This window comes from Sycon ciliatum, chromosome 12 (assembly GCF_964019385.1).
Source record: "Sycon ciliatum chromosome 12, ocSycCili1.1, whole genome shotgun sequence".
Lineage (NCBI taxonomy): Eukaryota > Metazoa > Porifera > Calcarea > Leucosolenida > Sycettidae > Sycon > Sycon ciliatum.
Window position 1 is genome coordinate 24,963,589 of NC_088654.1, and position 24,602 is coordinate 24,988,190.

The 24,602-nt window shown below is 48.1% G+C and overlaps 1 protein-coding gene across 1 annotated transcript in view; it reads left to right on the forward strand.

The window, feature by feature from the left end:
* LOC135827823 (receptor-type tyrosine-protein phosphatase delta-like) overlaps positions 1-24,602 on the forward strand; it is a 362,685-nt gene that overhangs the window by 127,886 nt on the left and 210,197 nt on the right. Inside the window, exons 19-23 of the mRNA XM_065340252.1 lie at positions 5,602-5,898; positions 7,046-7,330; positions 8,501-8,806; positions 12,822-13,121; positions 14,319-14,612. Coding sequence (XP_065196324.1) covers positions 5,602-5,898; positions 7,046-7,330; positions 8,501-8,806; positions 12,822-13,121; positions 14,319-14,612 — 1,482 coding nt within the window. The remainder of the gene's footprint in view (positions 1-5,601; positions 5,899-7,045; positions 7,331-8,500; positions 8,807-12,821; positions 13,122-14,318; positions 14,613-24,602) is intronic.

Consider the following 24,602-nt stretch of genomic DNA (forward strand, 5'->3'; position numbering starts at 1 on the left):
ATGCATTCCACAAGTCCAAATATTATTCCTTTATGCTGAATTTTCATCATCTTTCTCTCCGCTTAGGAGCTGCGTTTGCACCTTCAGCCTAGAGGGTGGTGGTTCTTGATCCACGTACACCAACATATCAACGTAGATACAGACAACGGAGGCAGGAGCGTACAAGATGAGGGGTGATAGGCCGCAGCCAGAGGTGACTAGCAACACTGGTAAGACTCAAAAAACTGACTGAAGAAGTCAGACAAAAAGAATAACAAACAACAACAACAGAAGAAAAATATATCACACGCTATACTCAAAAGAGGAGAAATGTTGTTGCGCAAGCAATCTTTTCTCGCCTATCTCGCTCCGCTCGGCCGACCAGAAATAATAACATTCATGCAGATACGGACAACTCAATCTAGATGAGCCTCACACAATCGTACAGAATATTTGGAAGCAAAGTTACATTTAAAAGGAAGTTGGTTCCTCCCAACACTTGAGCTCGCTCTTTTCCCGTCAACTTGCCTTGACACTGGACTTCAAGCCCAAGTATTGTGTGCAACCCACCTTCTTTTGATTATCTCTGAAGTTTCTACAACTGACGAGGAGACAACAGTAGTAAAATAGCAATGAAAAATACTAAGTGTGCACTCATAACCATGTATAAAACAATTAAAATGAAACAATGCCCGAACGTTTTCCCGTGACTATCATCCGTGGAAGATCGTCACATAGTAAGAATCACTAAAACAACCAGTTATAATTATAGCTAGAATAATATGAAAAGAAGAAAAGGTTGGTGCGACTTCGGCGATAGTAGGGGTAGAGTGTGTTGCTCCCTACATGGGAGCTCGCGGTTTTCCTGCCGACTTGAGTTCTCACTTAACCGCGAGGTCCCATGTAGGGAGCAACACACTCTTCCCCCAATATGAAAAGAAGCGTGAGAATGCAGCAGCTCGCGGTTATGCATAACGCGTGTAGTGTGAACATATTCAGTGGATCTGAGAATGGTAGCAGTAGATGAATGTGGCAGCTGTGAGTGCGTGTGGACAAACTGGTGAGTGCGTATTATTTGAAAAGTGTGAGTGCTACAACATTTTCTTTTTGCTTGCATAGCACAGGGTCACGTATACGAATATAAACAGCTTCCAACACCTGCAACTGCTTAAAGAAACGTGCGCAACAAATAACACTGAACCAGGAATCGTCAAACAACTTACGACAATCCGGACTGGACACCAAATGCTTGTAGATGGCAGACTTCCTCTTGTCGATATCCAACTCCTCCTCGTCAGTATCACTCTCGTCCTCCACTTCCTGATCCTGCTCACCCTTGCTGTCCTCCTGACCATCCTGTTCACCCCCATCATCATCCTCCGCCTCCATCTTCTCGCGCCACCGCTTCTTTCTCCTTGATGCGTTCACTGCTGCGCCCGTACTTTCACCTGCCTCTCCTGGTCCGACCTTCTCGATTTTTCTCAGTCGTGCCTTCGCTAGTCTCTGGCTTCTCCTCAGATCCGTTTTGATCCCAAAACCACCAGTGCAGTGACATGGACAAGAACGTTAGCAAAATATCACCTAACTCGCACGTGAGCTTGATTACCAGCGGGCGTGGGGGGGGGGGGGGATACTATTCAAGAGAGGGCTTTATTTTTTCACTGGCTCTTAGAGACTGGGGCACTATTCGAGATAGGGCACTGTTCAAGATTTTTGGAATTCTTTATTCTCACGATGGCACCATCGCCAATAAGAGATAAGTTTATGAGAAGGGGAGATGCTGTGGGTGAGGCTGTGGGTTATGCAGTTGGAAAGTGATTTACATCACTTTGAATTTTACAAGTATGGGAAAGGGTGAGCGCTGCAGGAGCAGATTGAGTTAATTAATAAGCAGTGAGTAAATTTCTTGTTTGAAAGCAGGTGGGGAGGGAACATTACGAATGCTAGCAGGGAGGGCATTGTAGTATTCTAGGGACTTGTACAGTGGGAAGTCTTTACAGCGGTCGGTTCTGGTGGGTGGGAGGCGCCAAGTGCATGTGTGTCGAAGGCTACACTGGGGCGTAACTTGAGCGGGGTGTTGAGCATGCGTATGGGTTGTGGTGCATATTGGTAATTTATGGAGTGTGCAAGAAGGGTGAGCTTTACTTTGTGACAAGAAAACTTGTGACATTGTCCGCCATTTGAGCCAATGCAGCAGTGCTGAATGATACGGAGGAGTGAAGAGGGGGAGACGGAGGCAAATTCTGGCCGTCTTGCTCTGGATTCGCTCAAGGCGGTCACGGGCTGTGATTGAGAGTGGGGTGACAGCAATGCATGCGTATTCAATTATAGGCATGTATACGCATGATAGGTGTTTTGTAAATAAGAGAGAGAGACAGTGACTTAGTGTGTAGAATTGATTTTAGCCTAAAGAGAAAATTTAATATGTTTACAGCTTTGTTCAGCACAAAGTCAAGATAGAGCTCTTATCGCGCGAGTACGGTAAATCATGCAACAGAAAGGGCCACAAAATCAGGAGAAGCAGCATGGTAAGTGGTGAGCATGGGTGAGTGGGCAGCAGGGGAGCGCCTGAAAACAATCATACATTCCTAGCCCCGACCGCTCAACTGGGCTAGAGGAAAAACCCGCCTTCCGGCCAAAAAAATATCTATGTCATTACTTCCTGCCCCGCCCGCTGCCAGTCGGACCCAAGAATAGAGAAAACAAGAAATTGTATGTAATATACGGGGTATGTCATGATCGTACGCCACAGACATCGGCATAGAATATCAAAATGTTCAGTGGAAGACCCCCTTGAAACCGGGGTTGGTGGGCGGGCAACTTCAATTACCACGAGGAAAACAAAGACCACGATGGCAGGTTCAATGGAGTTGCGCAGAACAAGAGCAAACGCACGAAAATATTGGTGAGTGAAAAGTACGCTTTTTGCTCTCTTTCGCTCAGCCGTGGAAAACAAAACTTCACCATTGTGGTCAGCAGCCTCAAAACCAAAATTGAGGCAAAAATAAGTCTGTGACAGTTCCCGTGTAACAGAACATAAGTGTTATCAAACATTATCATTTGGCCCGATATCTGAGACTTTCGACCTTCGGGGCTACGCGACTTTTTTGAGAAAAAGCCAAAACAAATTTGATCGCAAAAAAATCGATTCTGTCACAGCAAACTGCGGAGGCGACAATGGCGGAAGGAAATCGAAGGCGATCCTTGTGTCAGGTTGTTATTGGATTCACAGAAGAGGCCAACCGCGATCTCATCGACGATGATGCATCGTTCTTTGGCGATATCCCCTCCAGCGACGCCAGCGCTTCTGATAGCGCGGATGAAACGATCGCACTTGACACAACGCACTTACCTGTCGGCAGCGACGATGAAGAGGACCTTGATGAGTATGATCAGGGGCAACCGGAGCCGGCCACAGCGCTAGCTGCTGCCGCTGTAGGCAGGGACAAGCAACCAGCTATCAAGCTGTCATCCACTGAGGACATCGAAGCACGCCGGGTCGCTGGCTGCCCTTGCGCAGGGAGTCAAAACTGTTTCCTGAGTGTCCCACCAGAAATTCTAAAATCATCGCGAAATTCTACGGAGGTTCTTGGCGACGATGACCGTCGCGTATTCTTGAGTGGCAAGCTGGATGCTCTGGCTAATCGTGGCGATTCAGGACATCACGGAGCACATCATGCTGCGCGATCTCGAGTGACATACCGGTACGAAGTCGGTGGTGTGAAAACGTGTCAGGCGGTATTTTTGTATGCAAATTCCGCCAGTCGATACGACGTGCATCAAGTGCAGGCACATCTCGACGCAGGCGTTCTGACTCCACCACAGCATGGAAATGTAGGTCGTTCTCCCTGGCATGCTGTGTCTGCGGAGGGTGTAACGCAGGTACGCGATTTCATTCGTAACTACGCTGTGGTGAATGGTCTCCCACAGCCTGCTGCACCCAGGGGGCACAACACTCCAGCACCAGTTTACTTGCCATGCATCACTACAAAGAAGCTGGTGCACCAGAAGTACGTAGATGCCGGAGGCACTGTCTCTTACCAGACATTTGTCAAACTATGGTTGAAAGAAACTCCAGATGTTTTGATTATGACTCCGAAGGAAGATGTGTGTGGAGAATGTTCAGACATGCAGTCGAAGATCACCCGAGCGAGAACGGAAATTTCCAGACAAAAAACAGTGGAAGAGTTGAAGGCGCACATGGAGAAGGCGAATGTTGCGCGAGATCATTACAGGGCCTGCATTGCGAAGGCAAAGGATGCCATAGCTGAACAGCAAAGCAGTGAGTTGCAAGCGCCAGCATACGAGCACTTCACGTTCGACTTTGCCCAGCAGGCGCACATTCCACACCATGCCCGTGAAGTAGGTGCGTTGTATTTCAAAGTTCCGCGCCGGATCCAGATTTTTGGTGTTGCAGCGGAGGCTGTGCCAGCACAGCACAACTATTTGTTTGACGAAAATGAGACCATCGGAGTTGATGGCAGCAAATGCCATGGGCCAAACTCAGTGGTCTCACTCCTCCATTTCCATCTTCAGCAGCATGCCAAGGGCGCACACGACATCGGTCTGCACGCCGACAATTGCTGCGGACAAAACAAAAACAAAACAGTCGTTGGGTACCTCTGCTGGCGAGTCATTGTGGGGCTCAACGAATCCATCGACCTGTGCTTCATGCGCGTTGGGCACACTCGATGCTTTGTCGATGGCGGCTTTGGGTTGCTGAAGCAGACTTACAGGAAGTCCGACGTCGATACACTTCAGCAGCTAGCTGATGCAACAGATAAATCAGCAGCCTTCAACAAGGCCGTTTTGTTTTCATGGGATTGGAGACAGTGGGATGCATACCTTTCCACTGTTTTCAAGCCCGTGAAAAACATCACGAAATACCAGAATTTCCACTTCTCAGCTGACAAGCCTGGGATGGTGGAGATGTCTGGATCATCGACGGAGGCTGACAAGACCTTGTCGATTATCAAGCCGGATGCTGACATCAGCACATTGAAGACGGAAGTCCTTCCACCTGCCCTGCAACCAGCCGGGATGTCACACGCTCGTGCCGACTACCTTTTCAAGCAGGTTCGTCAGCACTGTCACGAGGAGAACAGAGACATCACCTGCCCTGCTCCTACTGCCGTTGCTGCTGTCGCAGCTACCCTACCAACAGAGTGAAAGCTGGAAAAGAAGTGCTTAGACACTCTATTGTAGTCCTGAACTGTTTTCTGTTATGGTTACAACTTGGATACAAACAGTAGTACCAACCATGCTGAGTTTTCAAAATCAATTCTAAGATGTGCAAATCCAAAATTTGACTCCTACTCATAAAATGCATTGCTACATGGTGAATATTGCTCTGAAATCCGTGAAACGTTGTCAAAATACTCTACACAGGTCAGAAATCATTTTACAATGGAAAAGTCATTTTCACCAAAATAGCCCGGAAGGTCGATTTTCTCAGATATTGGGCCATTTATCCAATATCCCGAATCGCCAAAGAAGTCAGATACATGGAATTTGGCTGCAGTTTGCATACTATTTATGCATCCTAACCTTACTTTGACTTCATGCATTGCTAGCTAGTAGTGACTGACTCATGTGCATGACTTGTTGTTTTGTGGCTTGCAGTTCCACCAACTCCAAAGGTCACATCTAACTCATCAACTCCAGCAACAATTACTGTGGTGTTTGGCGCACTGACTGGTCATTTCACAATTCATCGGTATTGCTGTCTGTACCACCGTGAACTAGTCTCCGGGACTCCATCGCCAACAACCTCTACAACGGTTTGCAGTCAAGTCACAACCATCATACTGAAAAACCTGGAGGAGGATGCAACGTACTGCATAGAGGGGTTTGCCAACAACACTGCCATGAAGATTAGCCCACATACAACGGCATTCAGTCTCAAAACTAAACCCGAAGGTTGGTGATAAGTAGCAATGCCAGTAATAGGCTGAATGGCTTCCTCAACCATAGGATGTTACCTAAGAAAGTCTGGTGGTCTGTGCCCCTTTAGAACTATCATTTGAATAGATTTTTGGTTATTACGCTAAATGTCCCTTTCAGGGATAGGGAATGGAATCAAGTGTGTCGTATTCCTCGCCCGAAAAAGACTCATTTTGGTCAGTTCCGACAAAGTAGATTGTGGCCAAATGGGGTAAAAATCATCCAAAACCGTACATGTGCTGAAAACAATTCATGCATCCATGTTTTCCTCGTGCATGGCCACGGATTCCAAAAAATAGAATTTGACGAGAATTTTGCTCTGCCCCCAGGGTGTATTTCCGAGTCAAAATGCCCTATTCCTATCAACTCGTTCCATGGAATACGAGCATAGAACGCTATTCCTCACATTTCCTCATTCTTTTCTTCAGGGTGTCTGTGAGCGGTTGGGATGCCATTCTGATCATTCCCCTCAAAGCAGGACAGAGTTAGTTTCCTTATTCATCATGTCCCCGGTCGCTGAACCCGCAGACTTTGCATGCACAGGGGCGTAGCACCCGCTACGACTGGTACGACCATGGCCATACCACTTTTCGAAAAGTGTGGTCCGTCCGGAACGTGCAAAAACGTAATAAAAAAATCAGGATCCATCGATGCATATGCGCATCAGACTTTGACCTTTTTCTAGACTCGTACTCGTAGATCTGCCATGCATCTGTGCATGTCCATGCACGTCTCTTCTGACCGTGAAATAATTCTATGACTTTATAAACTGTGCCAGAAGTGTGCCAGAAGTTCCCAGAACGCAGGATTTTGTGTCTTTTTTACAACATTTCCCCGGGGGAGGTCCCCCCACCCCCCTCCAAAACGGCCTTCGGCCGCGCCGACCTTCGGTCGTACCACTTCCAAAACCCCTCCTACGCCCCTGATGCATGATATTTTACTCAAAATGAGGATGATATTTCATCTTGGGCCTTCACTAAAATGACCGGATGAAGAAAATTCCTGCATTTTGAGCACGTACTTTTGAAGTGAGAAATCGAATATAGAAAAGCCAAATGTGACTATCATCGCCGCAAGCTGATAGCTAAATGTTCCTGGCTATGTATTTTTGATTCTGACACAGCCCCATCTGAGCCACCCGCATCTGTAAGCATCACCAATGTCAACAGAACATCACTGACAGTAGTATGGAGTGAAGTACCCTTGCTTGGTCGCAACGGTCCAATCACACACTATCTGGTCAAGTACTACAACAGCCATGACCGACGTGTTGGAAGTGATCAGCTCTCACTCACGCTGCATCACCTTCAGCCTAACACAAACTACAACATCAGTGTATCGGCTATAGGTCACGGAGGTCAAAGTGGACCTTTCAGCAGTGAGGAGATTGTCAGAACACTCGAAGCTGGTAAGAACAGTAGCTCTTGGTAAATGATAGAATTAGTTCTTAGACACCTAGCAACACACACACTCATCATCCTGCTGGGCATGTAACACACTTCCATGAACAATAAACACTGACTACACAAAATGTCATCATCCAAACTTACATGTAACTGCCTCTCTGTTGTTTCCTGTTTCAATGCAATCATCTGTCAGCTAAGTTATAAGTGAAACACTAGTTGCTGTGTTATTACCTTCTCCCCCTGGTCTCACCACACAACAACGCAAACGACTTGATGGTGTTTCTGACTTCTTACTCAAACGGAAAGGGCACAGGAGGAGAAAGGTGAACAAATGTGAAACGGAAAAAAACGAAGGAAAACGACACGAAGAAACAACAAAGAACAAGCAGTGATAAAGCAACGACAAATCGGGACGACCAATCAGGGACCAATACGTACATAACACATGACCAAGACAAAGACAACCAGACCACGGGCGAATCACTCATCACTCTCATTCCTAGACCAAACTAGCACTGCGCATGCACAACATTCACTTGACAGTCACTCTCACACAGACGGAAGCAGATTCTTGCACTCTGGCAACGCGTACTCTTGCATGCACCACATACCAAAAGCGTCACACATCACACCATACCCATACGTACACTTACACCATAAGACAGTGGACTCAACAAGACAACAAACAAATACAAAGTGCGCAAATAAGACACGAACGGAATTTTGCAACATAAGGATCTGCCTGCCATACAGGTTCCCTCGTCCCATTACTTTCCCCATGCACTGCGCTTTCACACATGAACATGTATGCACTGTGGATTGCACGCACATACGTAGGCACTAAAGTGTACTGCACTATAGTAGTTTTCCCGCACATTCCTGCACGCAGTTGCACACAAATAGCAATAGACCTGCAGTACATAACCATGCTATACTGCATGTGTGGAGTTATGCTTACCATGCTATACTGCATGTGTGGAGTTATGCTTACCTACGCCACTTTAAATGGCCCTAACCCAGCTGCCCGTCGTCAGTTTCAAACCAGATAACCCTGTTGTGTATGATGGTAGTGATTGGGTTGTAGTAAGAGAAAGAATACCACTATCAACTGTGGTGCAATTTTAATCTACCATGACTCAGTTCTTCTTGTGCTTCTGCGTATTGCACTTTAGTACCCAACAAACCAACCGTCAAATTCACTTCAACATCAACCAGTGTGAGGGCAGTGGTGACATCCGAGTCACCGTACTGGAATGCTCATCAGTACTGCATCACAATCCAAGCAACCAAGAGAGTGGACGGCAAACCAATACCTGATGAACTGCGTCAACTCGTGAAACACAATTGTACAGATAATGGTGTATTTGAGTTTCACAATCTTGAGGAATATGTAGTCTACAACACCCGGACCTGGGTCCAAAATGGAAGGGGAGAGAATGGTAGCACTTCTGTGCAACTTGTTAAGACTAAGGAGGGAGGTAAGATCCTTGGTTTCTAGTGACCTGCAGAAGCTGTACTCTATTATAATAACGTTCAACTAATTATTCTTACCTTTGGTACACGTAATGCGGCGAGGAACCCGAGACCAGTGGTTGGGGGAGCCTACAATGCCTCACCTGCATTGCTGCTAACTTAGCAAGCCCTGCAGATAGCCGTTCGTCATTATCCTTTCTTCTCCTTCTTAATGCCTGTCCCCTTTCTCTGTCTGATCGCAGGGATTGTCATTCGTAAAAAAATTAAAAAATAGAAGCTAGGTGTAGAAAGGAAAAGGACATATGGATACGAGTTAAGAGTAACTTCATCACTGTAACCAGATACTATAATTATACAGTCAGAAAGTGCAACAACTAGGCACAAAACTGACAGAGTACTGAGACATTCGACGTCCTGACACCTAGCTTCAACACATCTCCGTAGCGCTAACCGACAGCCTTCCAACTTGGAAGGTTCAAGATTATGGAAAGACCAAAGAGGGGAAGGCAAGCGCAACGAAAACGAGCACAGGCTACAGTCCCAACGGAACAAAGAATGTCGATTGTTACTGGACAATGACGAGACCAGTAGGTTCCCCTATTTGGTCTTTCCATAACCTTGAACCTTCCAAGTTGGAAGGATGTCGATTAGCGCTACGGAGATGTGTTGAAGCTAGGTGTCAGAACGTCGAATGTCTCAGTACTCTGTCAGTTGTGTGCCTAGTTGGTGCACTTTCTGACTGTATGTAGTATCTGGTTACAGTGATGGAGAGTAACTCTTAACTCGTATTATTATTATTATTATTATTCTCAATTCATGGATGACATGGTGTCAACCAATATTATGAATGAGGGCTACCAGCCATGGAATAAAAGGCAAAAATGCACATGCAAAATATTATTATTATTATTATTTTGCTTGTTCGCGTTGGCATCAACCTGCATAAAGCAGGTATATAGCCTTCGCTTAAGCTGCCATAAAAAAGAAAGCTCATCCTAAGCGAGAGGGCTAGAGGGAAATATAACGATAACGAGATACAGAATACAAAGAAATCCAATGAGTTCAACGTACAATTCAAAACAAGAAAGAAAGGGAAGAAAAACAGAGCCGAATCTACCGATTGATCCATCAATCGACAAAGGGGACTAATCCGTTAGTGTTGCAAAGTAGAAGCTGATTATAGTTGCAGATCTCCAGGCCAGGGCCAGCATATTGCCGATTCTGGATAGGTCTCCGCAGCATTTGATGTGGTAATTATCATAATGTTTGATAAAATTGTTAGAGTATCTAGTATCTAGAGTACCGAGTCTCTAGTATCTAGAGTATCTAGTGTAATTGTATCCGTTATTATTGTTAAGGGTATCTAGTGTAATTGTATCCGTTATTATTGTTAAGGGTATCTAGTGTAATTGTATAACTTCAGCCATTACACACAGCACACATTAGATCCTTCCACTTTCGACGATCCTGGGCGAGCTGCCTCAGTGCAACTAGATCCTCGTGTGATGTGAGGGAGTTTGTGGATCTGGAATTTTTCAGGTCGTTGTTGATGGATCGCGGGAGTGTTGTTCTCGGGCGGCCTCGGAACCCTGAGCTTCCTGGCTGAAAGTATGCCGACATAGCCTGCTGGACCGGGGATGAGGTGTCTAGTCGAAGCATGTGGCCAAACATTCTCCACCTAGCAGACTGGATGATTCTGCTGAGTGGCTTGGAGCCAGTGCGCTTGTACAGTGCTTCATTGCGTATTATACGGGGATATTTGACCCCTATGACTGCTCGTAACTGCTGGCGGTGGAACGAGTCAAGTTTCTTTTCTTGAGTCTCTGTCAGGCTCCATGTGCCGCAGTTATAAAGAAGTATTGGGAGAATAAAGCTGCCGTATAACCTAATCCGAAGGGGTTCACGGGCATGGTTACCTCTTAGCCATATCACCCACAGCTGATGTAAGGCGCATGTTGCTAGACGTTTTCTCCGACTGATATCTTCCTCCACTCCAAGCATCGATCCTAGTTTGACCGTGTTCCGCCATCGCTCGTCTACTCTGTCCTTTTCTCTTTTAATTGTAGTATATTCGGTTTTGGCTTCATTCATTTTTAGATTGTATTCCGCTAACGAGGATGATAGTATGGGTTGATTGTCATGCAAATATTGTAGGCTGGTGCTGATGAAGTCTACGTCATCCGCATACGCTGTTTCATTGGGCAATTGAAGCTGAATATCCAATGCTGGTCGCGGTGAGAGTCGCTCTCGAATCAACCTCAATGCAGCCTCGAGGTAGACAGTAAACAGGACTGGCGATAGAGAATCACCTTGTGGGGTTCCATTGTGTGTGACTAATGGTTGGCTGAGAATGTTATTCAGCTTTACTTTTATTGTGGTGTCTGTCAGAAGGCACTGGATGATGTGCAGCTCATCATGATCAATGACTGTTGACAGTATATCGATCAGCCTGACCCTTGATATAGTGTCAAATGCCTTTGACATATCAATGCCTAAGATTGAGATCTCCGACGCAACACGCTGGCATCTTGCTGATAACCACCGATAGCTATATACCACGTCTCCAGTACTTCTCCCTGACCGGAACCCGCTCTGGTGGCTCTGCAAAATATGGCAAGTTAAATGAAAATAAAAATGAAATAAAAGTAAATCAATCCAAAACCCAAATGAATTGTACAGGTAGCATATGTGATTTACTTTGGAGCTTGAAGTAATACACAGAGAGAATTGAAATCAATGATTAGTAAATGAAGATCGACGTATGTGTATATTTATCAAGCTTAAAAACGCATTGAGGGTGTTGCTGGACTTTATGTCCTTTTCCTTTCTACATTTCTTTATGGCTCAACATCCAAGTTTCAAAAAGCTAGGTGGATCAAGTAATTTTGTCATCTGGGATCGAATTCCAACCTTTTGAAGTTCACTTTCATTTTCCAAAATCCAGAAATTGGTCTAACGGCTTCTTGCCTTCTTTTTTAGAAAATAGAGAAGCAATGCAATACATATTATGTAAAGTGAAAAGCTGCAGTGCCTAGTACTGTAAAAGCAGAAATTTTAGGTGGTGTAATATTTTCGGTATTCTCCAAAATAGGCGGTTCGGTAGCGGGAAATTTTCGGTAACACCCGTTCTCCAGGTAAGTGTACTAGTATATAGTGTCGGTTGTAACGAAATTTTTGGTGCGTTTTATTATCGTTAAAAATTGTCGGCACCGAAGTCACCGAAAATATAACACCACCGAAAATGTCTGCTTTTAGACGAGATCAAAAAAATAGAGATTCCCGGGCCCTTCCGCACCAAAATCAAGCCAAAGCCATTTTTTTGGACAGTTCATACATGTACAGTACTGATCGTGTGAGTAGATCTGTGACGTGGAGTCACGCGGACCCGAGTTTGTACTACTCCCTGATGTACAGATCAGGGCCATCAATGGCCGAAATATAGAAAAGTTGAACGAGTAAACCGCGTACCTGTTGTCTGTAAAAAAATTGAATAAAAATCACCGGAAAATGCTTTAAAAAAAGAGCAACACGGCATGCACACATGTAGTCATGTACATACATGTACATGGGGAAAAAATGAAAAATAAAATTCGCCCGCCCGCACCAATTTCACATGGGTCCTGCCCGGGAATCTCGATTTTATTTTGGTCTCGCCTTACAGTACTTAATACTAGAAATTAATCCTTGCTGGGGGTTTTCTCATCTATATGTCCAGCTATTAACTGCAGAGGTGATTTCTTCTCTCGTCGATTTCTTTCCTGCTATTATACCTCGATTATGCAGGTACTTGTTTCCCATTTTCCCATGCTTCATCTTCCCCTCTCCTCTCCCCCATTTCACCTTTTTTTCTTGCTATATATATGTAGGAGACTTCCGTGATAAGCATCCATTTGCTTTTGGAGAATCCTTTTAAATAAATACAATACAATACAATACATGTAGCAATTTCACCTGATATTCTGTCAAGCAATGTACTTATCAAGTGGTTATGTTTGATCATCCTCTGACTTGTTGTTCTAGTTCCAAGTCGTGCTCCGTCAAACCTGGCTGTTACCAGCGAGACTAGCACATCTGCTCAGCTGCAATGGTCTCCAATTCCCCTACTGGACCAGAATGGAAAAATCACATTATACCACGTCAACGTCACGGCTATCTATCCCGTCAGTGAAGTCTCAGGCCAAACATTCAATGCATCTGCCCTTAATGGAACTATTGTCGGGTTGAAACCATACACGATTAATGAAGTTGCCATTGCCGCTGCTACTGGTATTGGCAGGGGAGATATCTCTGACTTCACATGGTTCCAGACCCAGCAAGCAGGTGAGGTGGATATGGACGCTGTTCTTTTTGTATCACATCGCACATACCTACGGAAGAATGGGAAACAAAACAAAGACAAAACAACAACAAAAAACAGCAAAGGGTGTGTAGGCGCTACATGAGCTGCGCTGGGGAGGTGCGGTGGACTCCCCCGACCAAGGGTCTCGGGATCGCTGTACAGTACATACTAAGCTAGCTGTGGCAGCTGTCTGGTGATTGCTAACACTGCAACCTCTGAGTAACAAAAAACACAGAGCCTCCGAGTACCAACAAGAACACTGCATTGGTTTGCCCTTCCCTATACCTGAACATTGTAAGATGCGTAGGCCTAGGACATGGAGGGCTGCTAACTGCCCTAGTTCAGACATCAGCTCGTGCAGAGCGGTACGATACCTTCAGCATAGCCTTGCTTTCAAATTGAAGGTTCGAAGAGAGTAGGCCAAGCCTACTCTTCCGCACCTTGGCCCGGTCGGAACACACCATCCACCCACATACGCATATCCTAGTGGTGGCTGATGAGTGGATCAGACCCACCACAACATGGTCAAAGATGTAAAAACCCCAGTGCTGTGTCCATGTTACCCTTGTGCAAGGTTAGACTGAGTTTCCAATCACCCGTGGGTCACTGCCAAGTTGGAAACGTTTGACCCTTCTTAGCATGATCTGAACTTACTCCACTTTGTTTTTCAGTTATGGCCTCAGACTATCCAAGTACGTCTGTCTCCCTTGTTAGTTTTACGAATACAACTTTGGTACAATGTAGGATATATTTTTTAATCTTTCCAATCTTGTATTTAACATTGCGTGAATACTTCAACGTAATCAAAGTATCTTAGTTAGTAAGTTTTGTTAATTCCAAGCAATACATGGCTGGGACAGTCAAAGACCACTTTGCGTGGAGATTTCAGGGGTTTCAGCTTACCACTAACTTGCCCTAGAGCCACTACTGTTCCGAGGATGCCTTTTAACCCTCTCTCGTCTGCTCATACGAGCATCAATCCAATGGGCTCGGTGGGGTAGGCATTTTCAAATTATCGTGACCTAGGAATCTTCAATTGGGTTTGAGGGCAAGATGCTTGGGAATCGCTTTGCCAAATCTCATTCCAAAAACCCAGTAATGACAATGATGCTCTATGATGATGGTACTGTTATTGTTGCTCATTATCACTGTCTTTACTGTTGATGCATCATCTGCAGCACCAAGTATTGGACCAACCGTGACCAACACATCCTACTTGAGCAGCACTGCTCTGCAACTGGCCTGGCGAGAGCTCGCACAGCAAGATCTAAACGGTGTGTTGGTACGCTATGACATCATGATTGTCAGCCCTGGAAACTACACACAGGTGTTCAATGTGACAAGCAACGAGACCAGTCTGACTATCACCCAGCTTGAGATCTACACTGTGTACAACCTGTCTGTGAGGGCTGTGACAGAGGGTGGACCTGGTCCATTTGGCAGCCAAGTACAACAACGTACAGATGAATCTAGTAAGCCACACACACACAAACACACACACACACACACATTGTCTCACACACACACACACCCATTGTCTCAGGTGACTATTCCCAAACTTGACCAGCGGGGTATTATTTCGCCACGTCACAAAATTGGCCTTTTTGAATGATTTGATTATATTCTTTTCCAGTGATTGGCGTAGCCCAGAGACGTTTGGAGAGTGTTGTGAAGAAGTATGGATATAGTGGATGGCTACAGTGGAGTCTGGGGATATTGAGAAACGTCACCAGTGCCATAAAACTTTAGTAAAGCCCCCTTTCGAAATGAACGCTCCACCCTTCAGAGTGCGAACGCTACCTTTCTTTGCAATAATATGAGTACACATGATGAAGGTGCACTCACGTGATCATCAATTACCTCTGAAATCCATACTTATGGCAGGTTCCAGTTGCCAGTAAATAAATACGTGGAATGGAATTGGCCAATTGCCTACTAGTGCTGGTGTCGGTGAAACTTGCGGCCAAAAATGGCGGTAATATCACAAACATTTGGGTCCGATGATCCCCCCCCCCCTCCCCCTTCACTTTGGTTCTGGGTATAACCTTGATGCAGGTAGTAAAGAGTAAAGAGTACTACACTATAGTAGTTTCCCCGTACATTCCTGCATGCAGTAGTTGCACAGAAATGGCAACAAACCTGCAGTACATAACCATGCCTTATTGCATGTGTGGAGTTATACTTACCTATGCCACTTTCAATGGTCCTAACCCAGCTTTTTTATTTTTTTATTTTTTTACTGAATACCACAGAACCATCAGATGCTGCACAGCGGGGGCGGTGGCATATTGGATGGAAATGGGGGCGGGGCAAAAGTAACTCCTCCGACCAAAGGTCTCGGAATCATCGTTACTCCTGTGCGCCGATACATGAGAGGAAAGAAACATGTGCATCCAAGAGGGAAGCACTGGCTTTGCAAACGATAATGGGGAGAATTTGAGATTGAGATAGGAAAAAACAATAGTAAAAGCAGTGCACCATAGAAAGATGGAGAGAACTGATAATCGAATATTAAGGCTGAGCGAAGGGGATCAAAGAGGGGTAGAAGTCTTGACCGCATCCATTTCCGGCTTGCTGATGTACGCCGCCGTCTAGCCAAGCTGAATACATCGAAGGCAACAGGACCTGACAATATTCCAGCAAGAGTCCTAGCTCAGTGTTCCAGTGAGCTTGCAGAACCAGTCACCAAACTGTTCTCACTCTGCTTTCGCCACGGTGTTCAGCCTACCAAATGGAAGCTGGCCCATGTGGTTCCAGTCTTCAAGGAGAGCCCCGCTCGGATCCCAAGAATTACCGGCCAGTCTCACTACTATCCATCCTGTCAAAAGTAATGGAGAGTATAGTAAACAAGCAGCTCGTGAATTATCTAGAGCGTTTCAATATTCTGCCCGACAATCAATATGGCTTTCGGCAAGGAAGAGGTACGTGCGACATCCTCACTGCTTTGCACACTGCGTGAGTCAAGACTGTCAGCGATGGAGGGTACGTTCACATGGTGGCGGTGGACATAGCAGGAGCATTTGATCGGGTATCACACTCTGGACTGATTTTCAAAGCCAAGAACGTTGGCATTGGTGGCTGCCTGCTGCACTGGCTGCAGGATTACCTCCTGTACCGCAAACTATCAGTCCTGGTCCACGGCGACTCAGCCTCCCCGGCGCCCATAACAGCAGGTGTGCCCCAAGGCAGTATCCTTGGTCCGACACTTTTCCTCTTGTATGTGTCTGACCTGCATCAGTGCTTGTCTCCCGAGACGCGACTAAGTTCTTTTGCAGACGAAACAACCCTTTGCAGACGAAACAACCCTCTACAGCCTCATCCGCACGCAGGACAATATGAATGACATGACTGCCGCCTTGCAATCCAGCCTCAAGCGTCTTGAAGAGTGGGGAGAACGCTGGCGCATCAGATTCGAGCCCTCTTAATCGCAACAGCTGCTGATGACTACGAAAGCCACACACCCTGCTGTCCCTGACATCAAGTTTGGAGGTATCGCGGTTCCGGAAGCCAACACCATCAAGCTTCTTGGAGTGACATTTGACGCCAAGCTGTCATTCCGGGATCACTTGCACTCGATTGCGACACGTGGCTGCCAGAGACTGGGTGTTCTCCGTCGGTTTGCCGTGTGTTAGATTACCATGGCCGGCTTTGTGCGTACAAGGGATTTGTGCGACCTATCCTTGAGTATGCTCCCCTTGTGTGGATGGGAGCTGCATCCAGCCACCTCGCCCGACTCGACCGTGTGCAGAAACGTGCAATGGCCATTATTGGCCCTGGTGCCCTTCTCCAAAGCCTGTGCCACCGCCGAATTGTATCTGGGCTGGTATACCTGCACAAGCTCCAGTGCATCCCAGGACCACCCCAGCTCACCGCCATGATCCCCCCTCCAGCCAACCATGTAGAAGCTCGGCGCACCCGGAGTCAACCCCCTATTGGCCAGCAGCACCATGTGCAGCTGCAGCAAGTCCTGGACAGGAGAGCACCTGCCTATGTTTCTCGCTCCTTCCCGTTTTCTGTCATCTCAGTATGGAACAGCTTGCCGAGCGAAATTGTAAGGGCTCCACTCAGCTTGAAGCGGCTCCACACGTTCAAAGAAGATGTCCATAAGTACCTCATGCACCAACACTGGCTGATGGCTACCGACTTCTACGGATGAACTCTTGACTGTGGCACGGTTCATGTTCCTTGGTTCGGCTATGCTGATGATACTGGGCTTCTTTTTTTTCTTTTTTTCTTTTTTTTTTACTGAATACCACAGTACCATCAGATGCTGCACAGCGGAGGCGGTGGCATATTGGATGGAAGTGGGGGCGGGGCAAAAGTAACTCCTCCGACCAAAGGTCTCGGAATCATCGTTACTCCTGTGCGCCGATACATAGGAGAAAAGAAACATGTGCATCCAAGAGGGGAGCACCGGCTTTGCAAACGATAATGGGGAGAATTTGAGATTGGGATAGGACAAAACAATAGTAAAAGCAGTGCACCGTAGGAAGATGGAGTGAACTGATAATCGGATTTTAGGGTGAGCGAAGGGAATCAAAGAGGGGTAGAAGGGAGCTGGAGTGCGGTCAGTATAATTAGGCTGGTGTGTTTGCAGAGATCATAGCCTGTCTGTGGCCCACTCCCACTTGCTGCGCCGCAAGTGGTCGTTGACGTTTTTCTTGAACGTGTGCATACCTCTGCGAGAAGGGAGAGACTGCAGAAGGGTAGGTGGGAGCTGATTCCACATTGCGATGAGGGAGTGGGGAAATGAGCAGAGCGTGTTGTTTCGTGCCTGGGGAGGAAGAATACTGGTGAGTTGCGATGGATGATGTGTTGCAGATCTGGTTGTCTCACGGGTAGACATGCGGCATTGCGGTGCGGCTGCTGATGGTGGCAGAATAGCTTTCACCATTTCCGGACCCTCCACAAAGTGCAGCTTGTACAGAAAGCAGAGCCCTGCTACGGTACGGCGAATGTCGAGGCTCGGGAGGTATGATCCATCTCCAATTATGTGCAGGGCACGGCGCTGGATGGCAGTGAGGCGGGCCAAGATGGTGGGGGCTGCGCTCATCCACACCAGCATGCCATACTCTAATACAGGGCGGACAAAGCCACGGTACACGATTGCCCGGTTCTTTGGGTCCAGCACAGCCGATGCCTTACGGAGGAAGCAGAGCCGCTGGGCTCCGCGTACTGCAAGCTGTCGGATATGGCTGCGGAATGTCAGCTGCCTGTCGAAGGTGACGCCAAGAAGCTTTAGCTCCTCTACTTCTGGCACGACTGCTCCTTGGAAGCGTATTGCGTTCGGGGGGTTGGCGAGCGGTGGTGGCTGATGGTCAATGCCTGCGACTTTGTGGGCTCGAACTTGATCCTCCACCTGCTTCCCCATGTTGCCAGTGAGTCTACTGCCTGCTGGAGGATTGCTTTCTCTTCTGGCAGTCTGAGTCGGGTGGTGATGCACTTGTAGAGAGTTGTGTCGTCTGCGTATACAGCCAGCTTCGCCCCATCAGGCAGGTAGTCTTCTGCGTCGTTGACTTACAGAAGGAAGAGGGTGGGGCCGAGGATGCTGCCTTGTGGCACGCCAGATTGGATTCGGTGGATCCGTGAAGACTGGCCACCTATGACGACACGGATGTGGCGCTCTGTCAGGTAACTCCGGAGCCAGGCAAGAAGGAGACCACTTATGCCGCACCGCTCAGCCTTGTGGAGGACGCCGTTGTGCGAGACCTTGTCCAAGGCCCCCGCAATATCTACTGCGAGTACCCTGACGAGGCCTCCACTGGCAGCTGCAAGGCTCCACTCATGCTGAAGAGCAATCAGCAGATCAGAGGTTCCCAGTCCAGTGCGAAAGCCAAACTGCCTGTGAGAAAGGATATCATTCTTCTTCAGGAAGTTGGACAGGCTGCGGTTCACGATGGACTCCATACACTTAGACATTATGGGCAGTAGTGATATCGGTCGGTAGTTTCTGGGGTTCGACTTGGGGCCTTTCTTGTGTACCGGTACGACGTTGGCAACTTTCCACATGGCAGGTTGATGACCACTGCAGAAGCACAGGGTAAACAGCTTGGATAGGGGCAGGGCCAGAGAGTCGGCACATTTTCTCAGCACTCTAGCAGGTACTGCATCAGGCCCTGTGGCTTTACTTGGGTTCAGGGCTCGGAGTGTCCGGCGTACGGTCGCTTGGCGGAAGTGGACTGTTGCAAGTGTATTTGCGGTGCGCTGGCGGACATGCGGGAACGGCCCCGACTGTTCTGCAAAGTCATCGTCTAGGCTGCACTTCTGGGCAAAGTACTTCCCGATGACGTTAGCCTTGTCGTGGCTTTTGGTGCATTCCACGCCATCGGGGTCAACCAGGACTGGGATGGAGCTGTCCCGGCCATCCCCTCCAACTCGTTTAATCACGCTCCACCACTCTCTGTCCTGCAGGCTGCCCGTCCGGAGCCGTTGCTTGACATGGTCGAGATGTCTGGCTTTGGCTCTTGCTAGACATCTTGTTGAGTCAAGGAATGCTAGCTTGTACGTACACTGAAGCGCTCCATTTCTGGGGTCATCGTTTACCTTTTATTATCAGTTTGTTTTGTTTGTTAAGATTTCTTGGTTTTCCACCCGGTTTAGTTATACTTTAAATTATTATTTTGTGCACCTTTAGCGCTATGTGGTTTATGATTTTCCTTTTTCTTAATTTCGTATTTAGCGCTTTTGGGCGTCACTATTTTCTTCTCATTATTTCGCACCAAGTTATTATTTTTGTGGTTTTCTCTAGCTACTGTTTGTTTTGCAGTTGTTCTTGTGCAACCCCCCCCCCCCACAAACACACCCATTTTTCGATGCCTAGTTGCAACGCTGACGCCGAGACCTCTGGTTGGTCGAGTTGCTACCAGCACATCAGCACGTCGTCCCTACACCCCCTATGTTTTGTCCTTTTCCTCGTTTCTTTATGTTCTCCACCTGTTTTCCAGTAGGGCTGTGTCAATAGTGAAAAAACTGAGAAAAAAATAAAGAAGGAGGCTGGAGTGCGGTCAGTATGATTAGGCTGGTGTGTTGGCTGCGATGGAGAGATTATAGCCTGTCTGTGGCCCACTCCCACTTGCTGCGCCGCAAGTGGTCGTTGACGTTTTTCTTGAAGGTGTGCATACCTCTGCGAGAAGGGGGAGACTGCAGAAGGGTAGGTGGAAGCGGATTCCACGTTGCGATAAGGGAGTGGGGAAATGAGCAGAGCGTGTTGTTTCGTGACTGAGGAGGAAGGACACTGGTGAGTTGTGATGGATGATGTGCTGCAGATCTGGTTGTCTCACGAGTAGACATGCGGCATTGCGGTGCGGCTGCTGATGGTGGCAGAATGGCTTTCACCATTTCCGGACCCTCCACAAAGTGCAGCCTGTACAGAAAGCAGAGCCCTGGTACAGTACGGCGAATGTCGAGGCTCGGGAGGTATGATCCATCTCCAATTATGTGCAGAGCACGGCGCTGGATGGCAGTGAGGCGGGCCAAGGTGGTGGGGGCTGCGCTCATCCACACCAGCATGCCATACTCTAACACAGGGCGGACAAAGCCACGGTACACGATTGCCCGGTGCTTTGGGTCTAGCACAGCCGATGCCTTACGGAGGAAACCGAGCCGCTGGGCTCCGCGTGCTGCAAGCTGTCGGATATGGCTGCGGAATGCCAGCTGCCTGTCGAAGGTGACACCAAGAAGCTTGAGCTCCTCTACTTCTGGCACGACTGCTCCTTGGAAGCGTATTGCGTTCGGGGGGTCGGCAAGCGGTGGTGACTGATGGTCAATGCCTGCGACTTTGTGGACTCGAACTTGATCCTCCACCTGCTTCTCCATGCTGCCAGTGAGTCTACTGCCTGCTGGAGGATTGCTGTCTTTCCTGGCAGTCTGAGTCGGGTGGTGATGCACTTGTAGAGAGTCGTGTGTTAGGCGTATACAGCCAGCTTCGCCCCATCAGGCAGGTGGTCTTCTGCGTCGTTGACGTACAGAAGGAAGAGGGTGGGGCCGAGGAAGCTGCCCTGCGGCACGCCAGATTGGACTCGGTGGGTCGGTGAAGACTGGCCGCCTATGACGGCACGGATGTGGCGGTCTGTCAGGTAATTCAGGAGCCAGGCAAGGAGGGGGCCACTTATGCCGCACACCTCAGCCTTGTGGAGGACGCCGTTGTGCGAGACCTTGTCGAAGGCCCCGGCAATATCTACTGCGAGGACCCTGACGAGGCCTCCACCGGCAGCTGCAAGGCTCCACTCATGCTGAAGAGCAATCAGCAGATCAGAGGTTCCCAGTCCAGTGCGAAAGCCAAACTGCCTGTGAGAAAGGATGTCATTCTTCTTCAGGAAGTTGGACAGGCTGCGGTTCACGATGGACTCCATACACTTAGACATTATGGGCAGTAGTGATATCGGTCGGTAGTTTCTGGGGTTCGACTTGGGGCCTTTCTTGTGTACCGGTACGACGTTGGCAACTTTCCACATGGCAAGTTGATGACCACTGCAGAAGCACAGGGCAAACAGCTTGGATAGAGGCAGGGCCAGAGAGTCGACACATTTTCTCAGCACTCTAGCAGGTACTGCATCAGGCCCTGTGGCTTTACTTGGATTCAGGGCTCGGAGTGTCCGGCTTACGGTGGCTTGGCGGAAGTGGACTGTTGCAAGCGTATTTGCGGTGCGCCGGCGGACATGTGGGAATGGCCCCGACTGTTCTGCAGAGTCATCGTCTAGGCTGCACTTCTGGGCAAAGTACTTCCCGATGACGTTAGCCTTGTCATGGCTTTTGGTGCATGTCATGCCATCGGGGTCAACCAGGACTGGGATGGAGCTGTCCCGGCCATGCCCTCCAACTCGTTTAATCACGCTCCACCACTCTCTGTCCTGCAGGCTGCCCGTTCGGAGCCGTTGCTTGACATGGTCGAGATGTCTGGCTTTGGCTCTTGCTAGACATCTTGTTGAGTCAAGGAATGCTAGCTTGTATGTACACTTGAGCGCTCCATTTCTGGGGTCATCGCGGAATTTCCGCCAGGCATTGCGCTTTCTGTCACCTGCTGCAGAGCATTCCTTACCTCCCGTACCCGTATGACTCCCGTGTATGCGGAACACAACCTGCTTCGTGTACACCAGCTCTTGCGTGAAACAGTGTGCTCGCTGGTCTACCGGTGCCTACATTCCACCATGGAGCAGCCGCTGATCAGTGCATTATTTGGAGATTTCGTCACTCCGACTAGGGCTGGCCAAACGCGCGGCTCCCAACAACATCTGCTGCAGCTTCCATCCAGAACTCATCCCGTGTCTCTTTCTGCTGCACGCGTTTGGAACAGTCTTCCACCTGATGCGAGAAACATCCCCCCCCCCCCTCCAGTTCAAGGGTGTGTTGCACGCGTATTGTCTTACTGTAGCATGACAGCAACCCCCCTCCCCTATCTTGAATAGTACCAGTAGTATGTAGTAATCCTGATGCTCTGATGCATGCCGAGGCTAGCTGTGCTCAGTCTCCGGCTAGCTGTATGCTCAGGATGCATTCTTGATCTTCTCTTCTTCTTCTTCTTCTTCTTCTTCTTCTTCTTCTTCTTCTTCTTCTTCTTCTTCTTTTGTGACACCAAAGGCACGCGTGGTAAAACCAAGGAAACAAATCCTCAATACAGTCAGAGAAGGCGACTGCCAGGAGCAGCTCCGGCACCTAAAGGGCCTACAAATGCAAGGGGCCTGGACCAAATGGGCAGACACAATGTTCGAGGACATGACATGGCGGAAACTCTTATACGAGGGCTATGGAAGGACGATATCGTTCCAAATGAACGCGATACTTAATACTCTGCCTTCGCCTGACAATCTGAGACGATGGGGCAACTCTGTTGTGGACCAGAATTGCCCTCTTTGTCAGCGGACATCAACACTGAGGCACATTCTCACCGCCTGCCCTTCCTCACTCCATCAAGGAAGGTACACGTGGCGCCATGACAACGTCCTGAAACAGATCAGTAAATTCATGACAGAAATAGTATCAGCAAAGCAAAAGTCGTCAAATACCGAGCAAACTCCCACTAATGGTACATACATTACCTTCTGTAAACCGGGTCAAAACATCCCCCATGGCGAGTTACCTCAGCGGAAAGGTCTGAGCGATGGTTTTTTGTCAGGATCACATGATTGGCAGCTTCTTTCAGATCTGGACGAGAGGCTGGTATTCCCACACTTTATTGCACCTACCACGTGTCGTCCAGACATAGTTCTCTTCTCGAAGAAATTGAGAAGGGTTCTTTGGCTGGAACTCACGGTGTGTAGCGAAGACCGCATCATCCAGTCTAGGGAGAAGAAGCTGTCACGGTATCGCCACCTCAAACAGGAGTGTGTGAAGAATGGCTGGGAAGTCGAGGCCCTCACAGCAGAGGTGGGAGCTAGAGGAGCCATTTCCAGCAGCCTGGACGGTTTGGCACGGGCATTGGGCTGTTGTAAGGAAAAACAGCGCCAAATAAGAAGGAACTGCAGAAACGCAGCACTAAATTCCAGCTACGTTATCTGGCTGAGGCGACGTGAGAAGGCTTGGCGCGACTGGCCACTGTTTTAAAAGTCCCCGAGAGGCCGTTTGTTGGCACTTGGTTGGCGGACAGCCACCCAGCGAGGATAGTTGGGTACCCTTCAAATCTTGGTTTTAACTCGCCACACCGGCTTCTAAAGGGCCGGGGGTGGGTGTTCGCCAACCAAGTCGAGCTTTCGTTCGTTTTTTTTTTCGTTTTTCTAGTCTACTTGCTTGTGCTGCGCCGCGCTGGAGCGAATCTATCAGTAGATGCTTTCGCCGCTTAGAGCTACTATTGCACAAAGCCACAACACTGCGCGCTGCCATTCGCTGTATGCTTTCGCTGCACCAAGCTGCTGTTAAGCTGCACGACGCCACAACACTAATTCACTACAACAGTCTCGTCCATATTGCACTACGCTGAGCACTGGCCTGCTCCCGCTCTGAAGAGCTTTTTAGCCTTCACCGCTTTTGCTCACCCCCAGGCATTGGCCCACAGTGGCATCCGCTTCCTTTTTTCTTTTTCTTTTCTCCTTTTACTTTCTCCGTCACTGCCTAAAAAACGGTCGAGACGGTTTTTTACCCACCAGTTTTTATTGGTGCGAATTACTTTCCTTCTTCTTCTTCTTCTTCTTTTTTTTTTTTTCCTTTCTCTTTTCTTTAAAATGTTTTACTGCCAGAAGTCGTCTTCATATAAGTAGGCAGATATGCCTGTTTGTTGTACGACTTTAAATAAATCCAACCAACCAACCATTCTGGTGTCCACCAGATTGGGTCCTGCGGTCTGGTCTTGAAGACCTTGGATGGTCTAAAGCGCTGCATTCCCTCAGTGATTCGCTTGGTCAGAAGCTCACATGATATGTTAGGGTCGTCGCCGATTATTGTGTCCCAGTCAGTAGTCCGGAGGAAGGAAGAGAGGCGGGGCCAGTCAGCCCGCTGGTATCGCCATACTGTACGAGTGGTGGGTTGGTCTA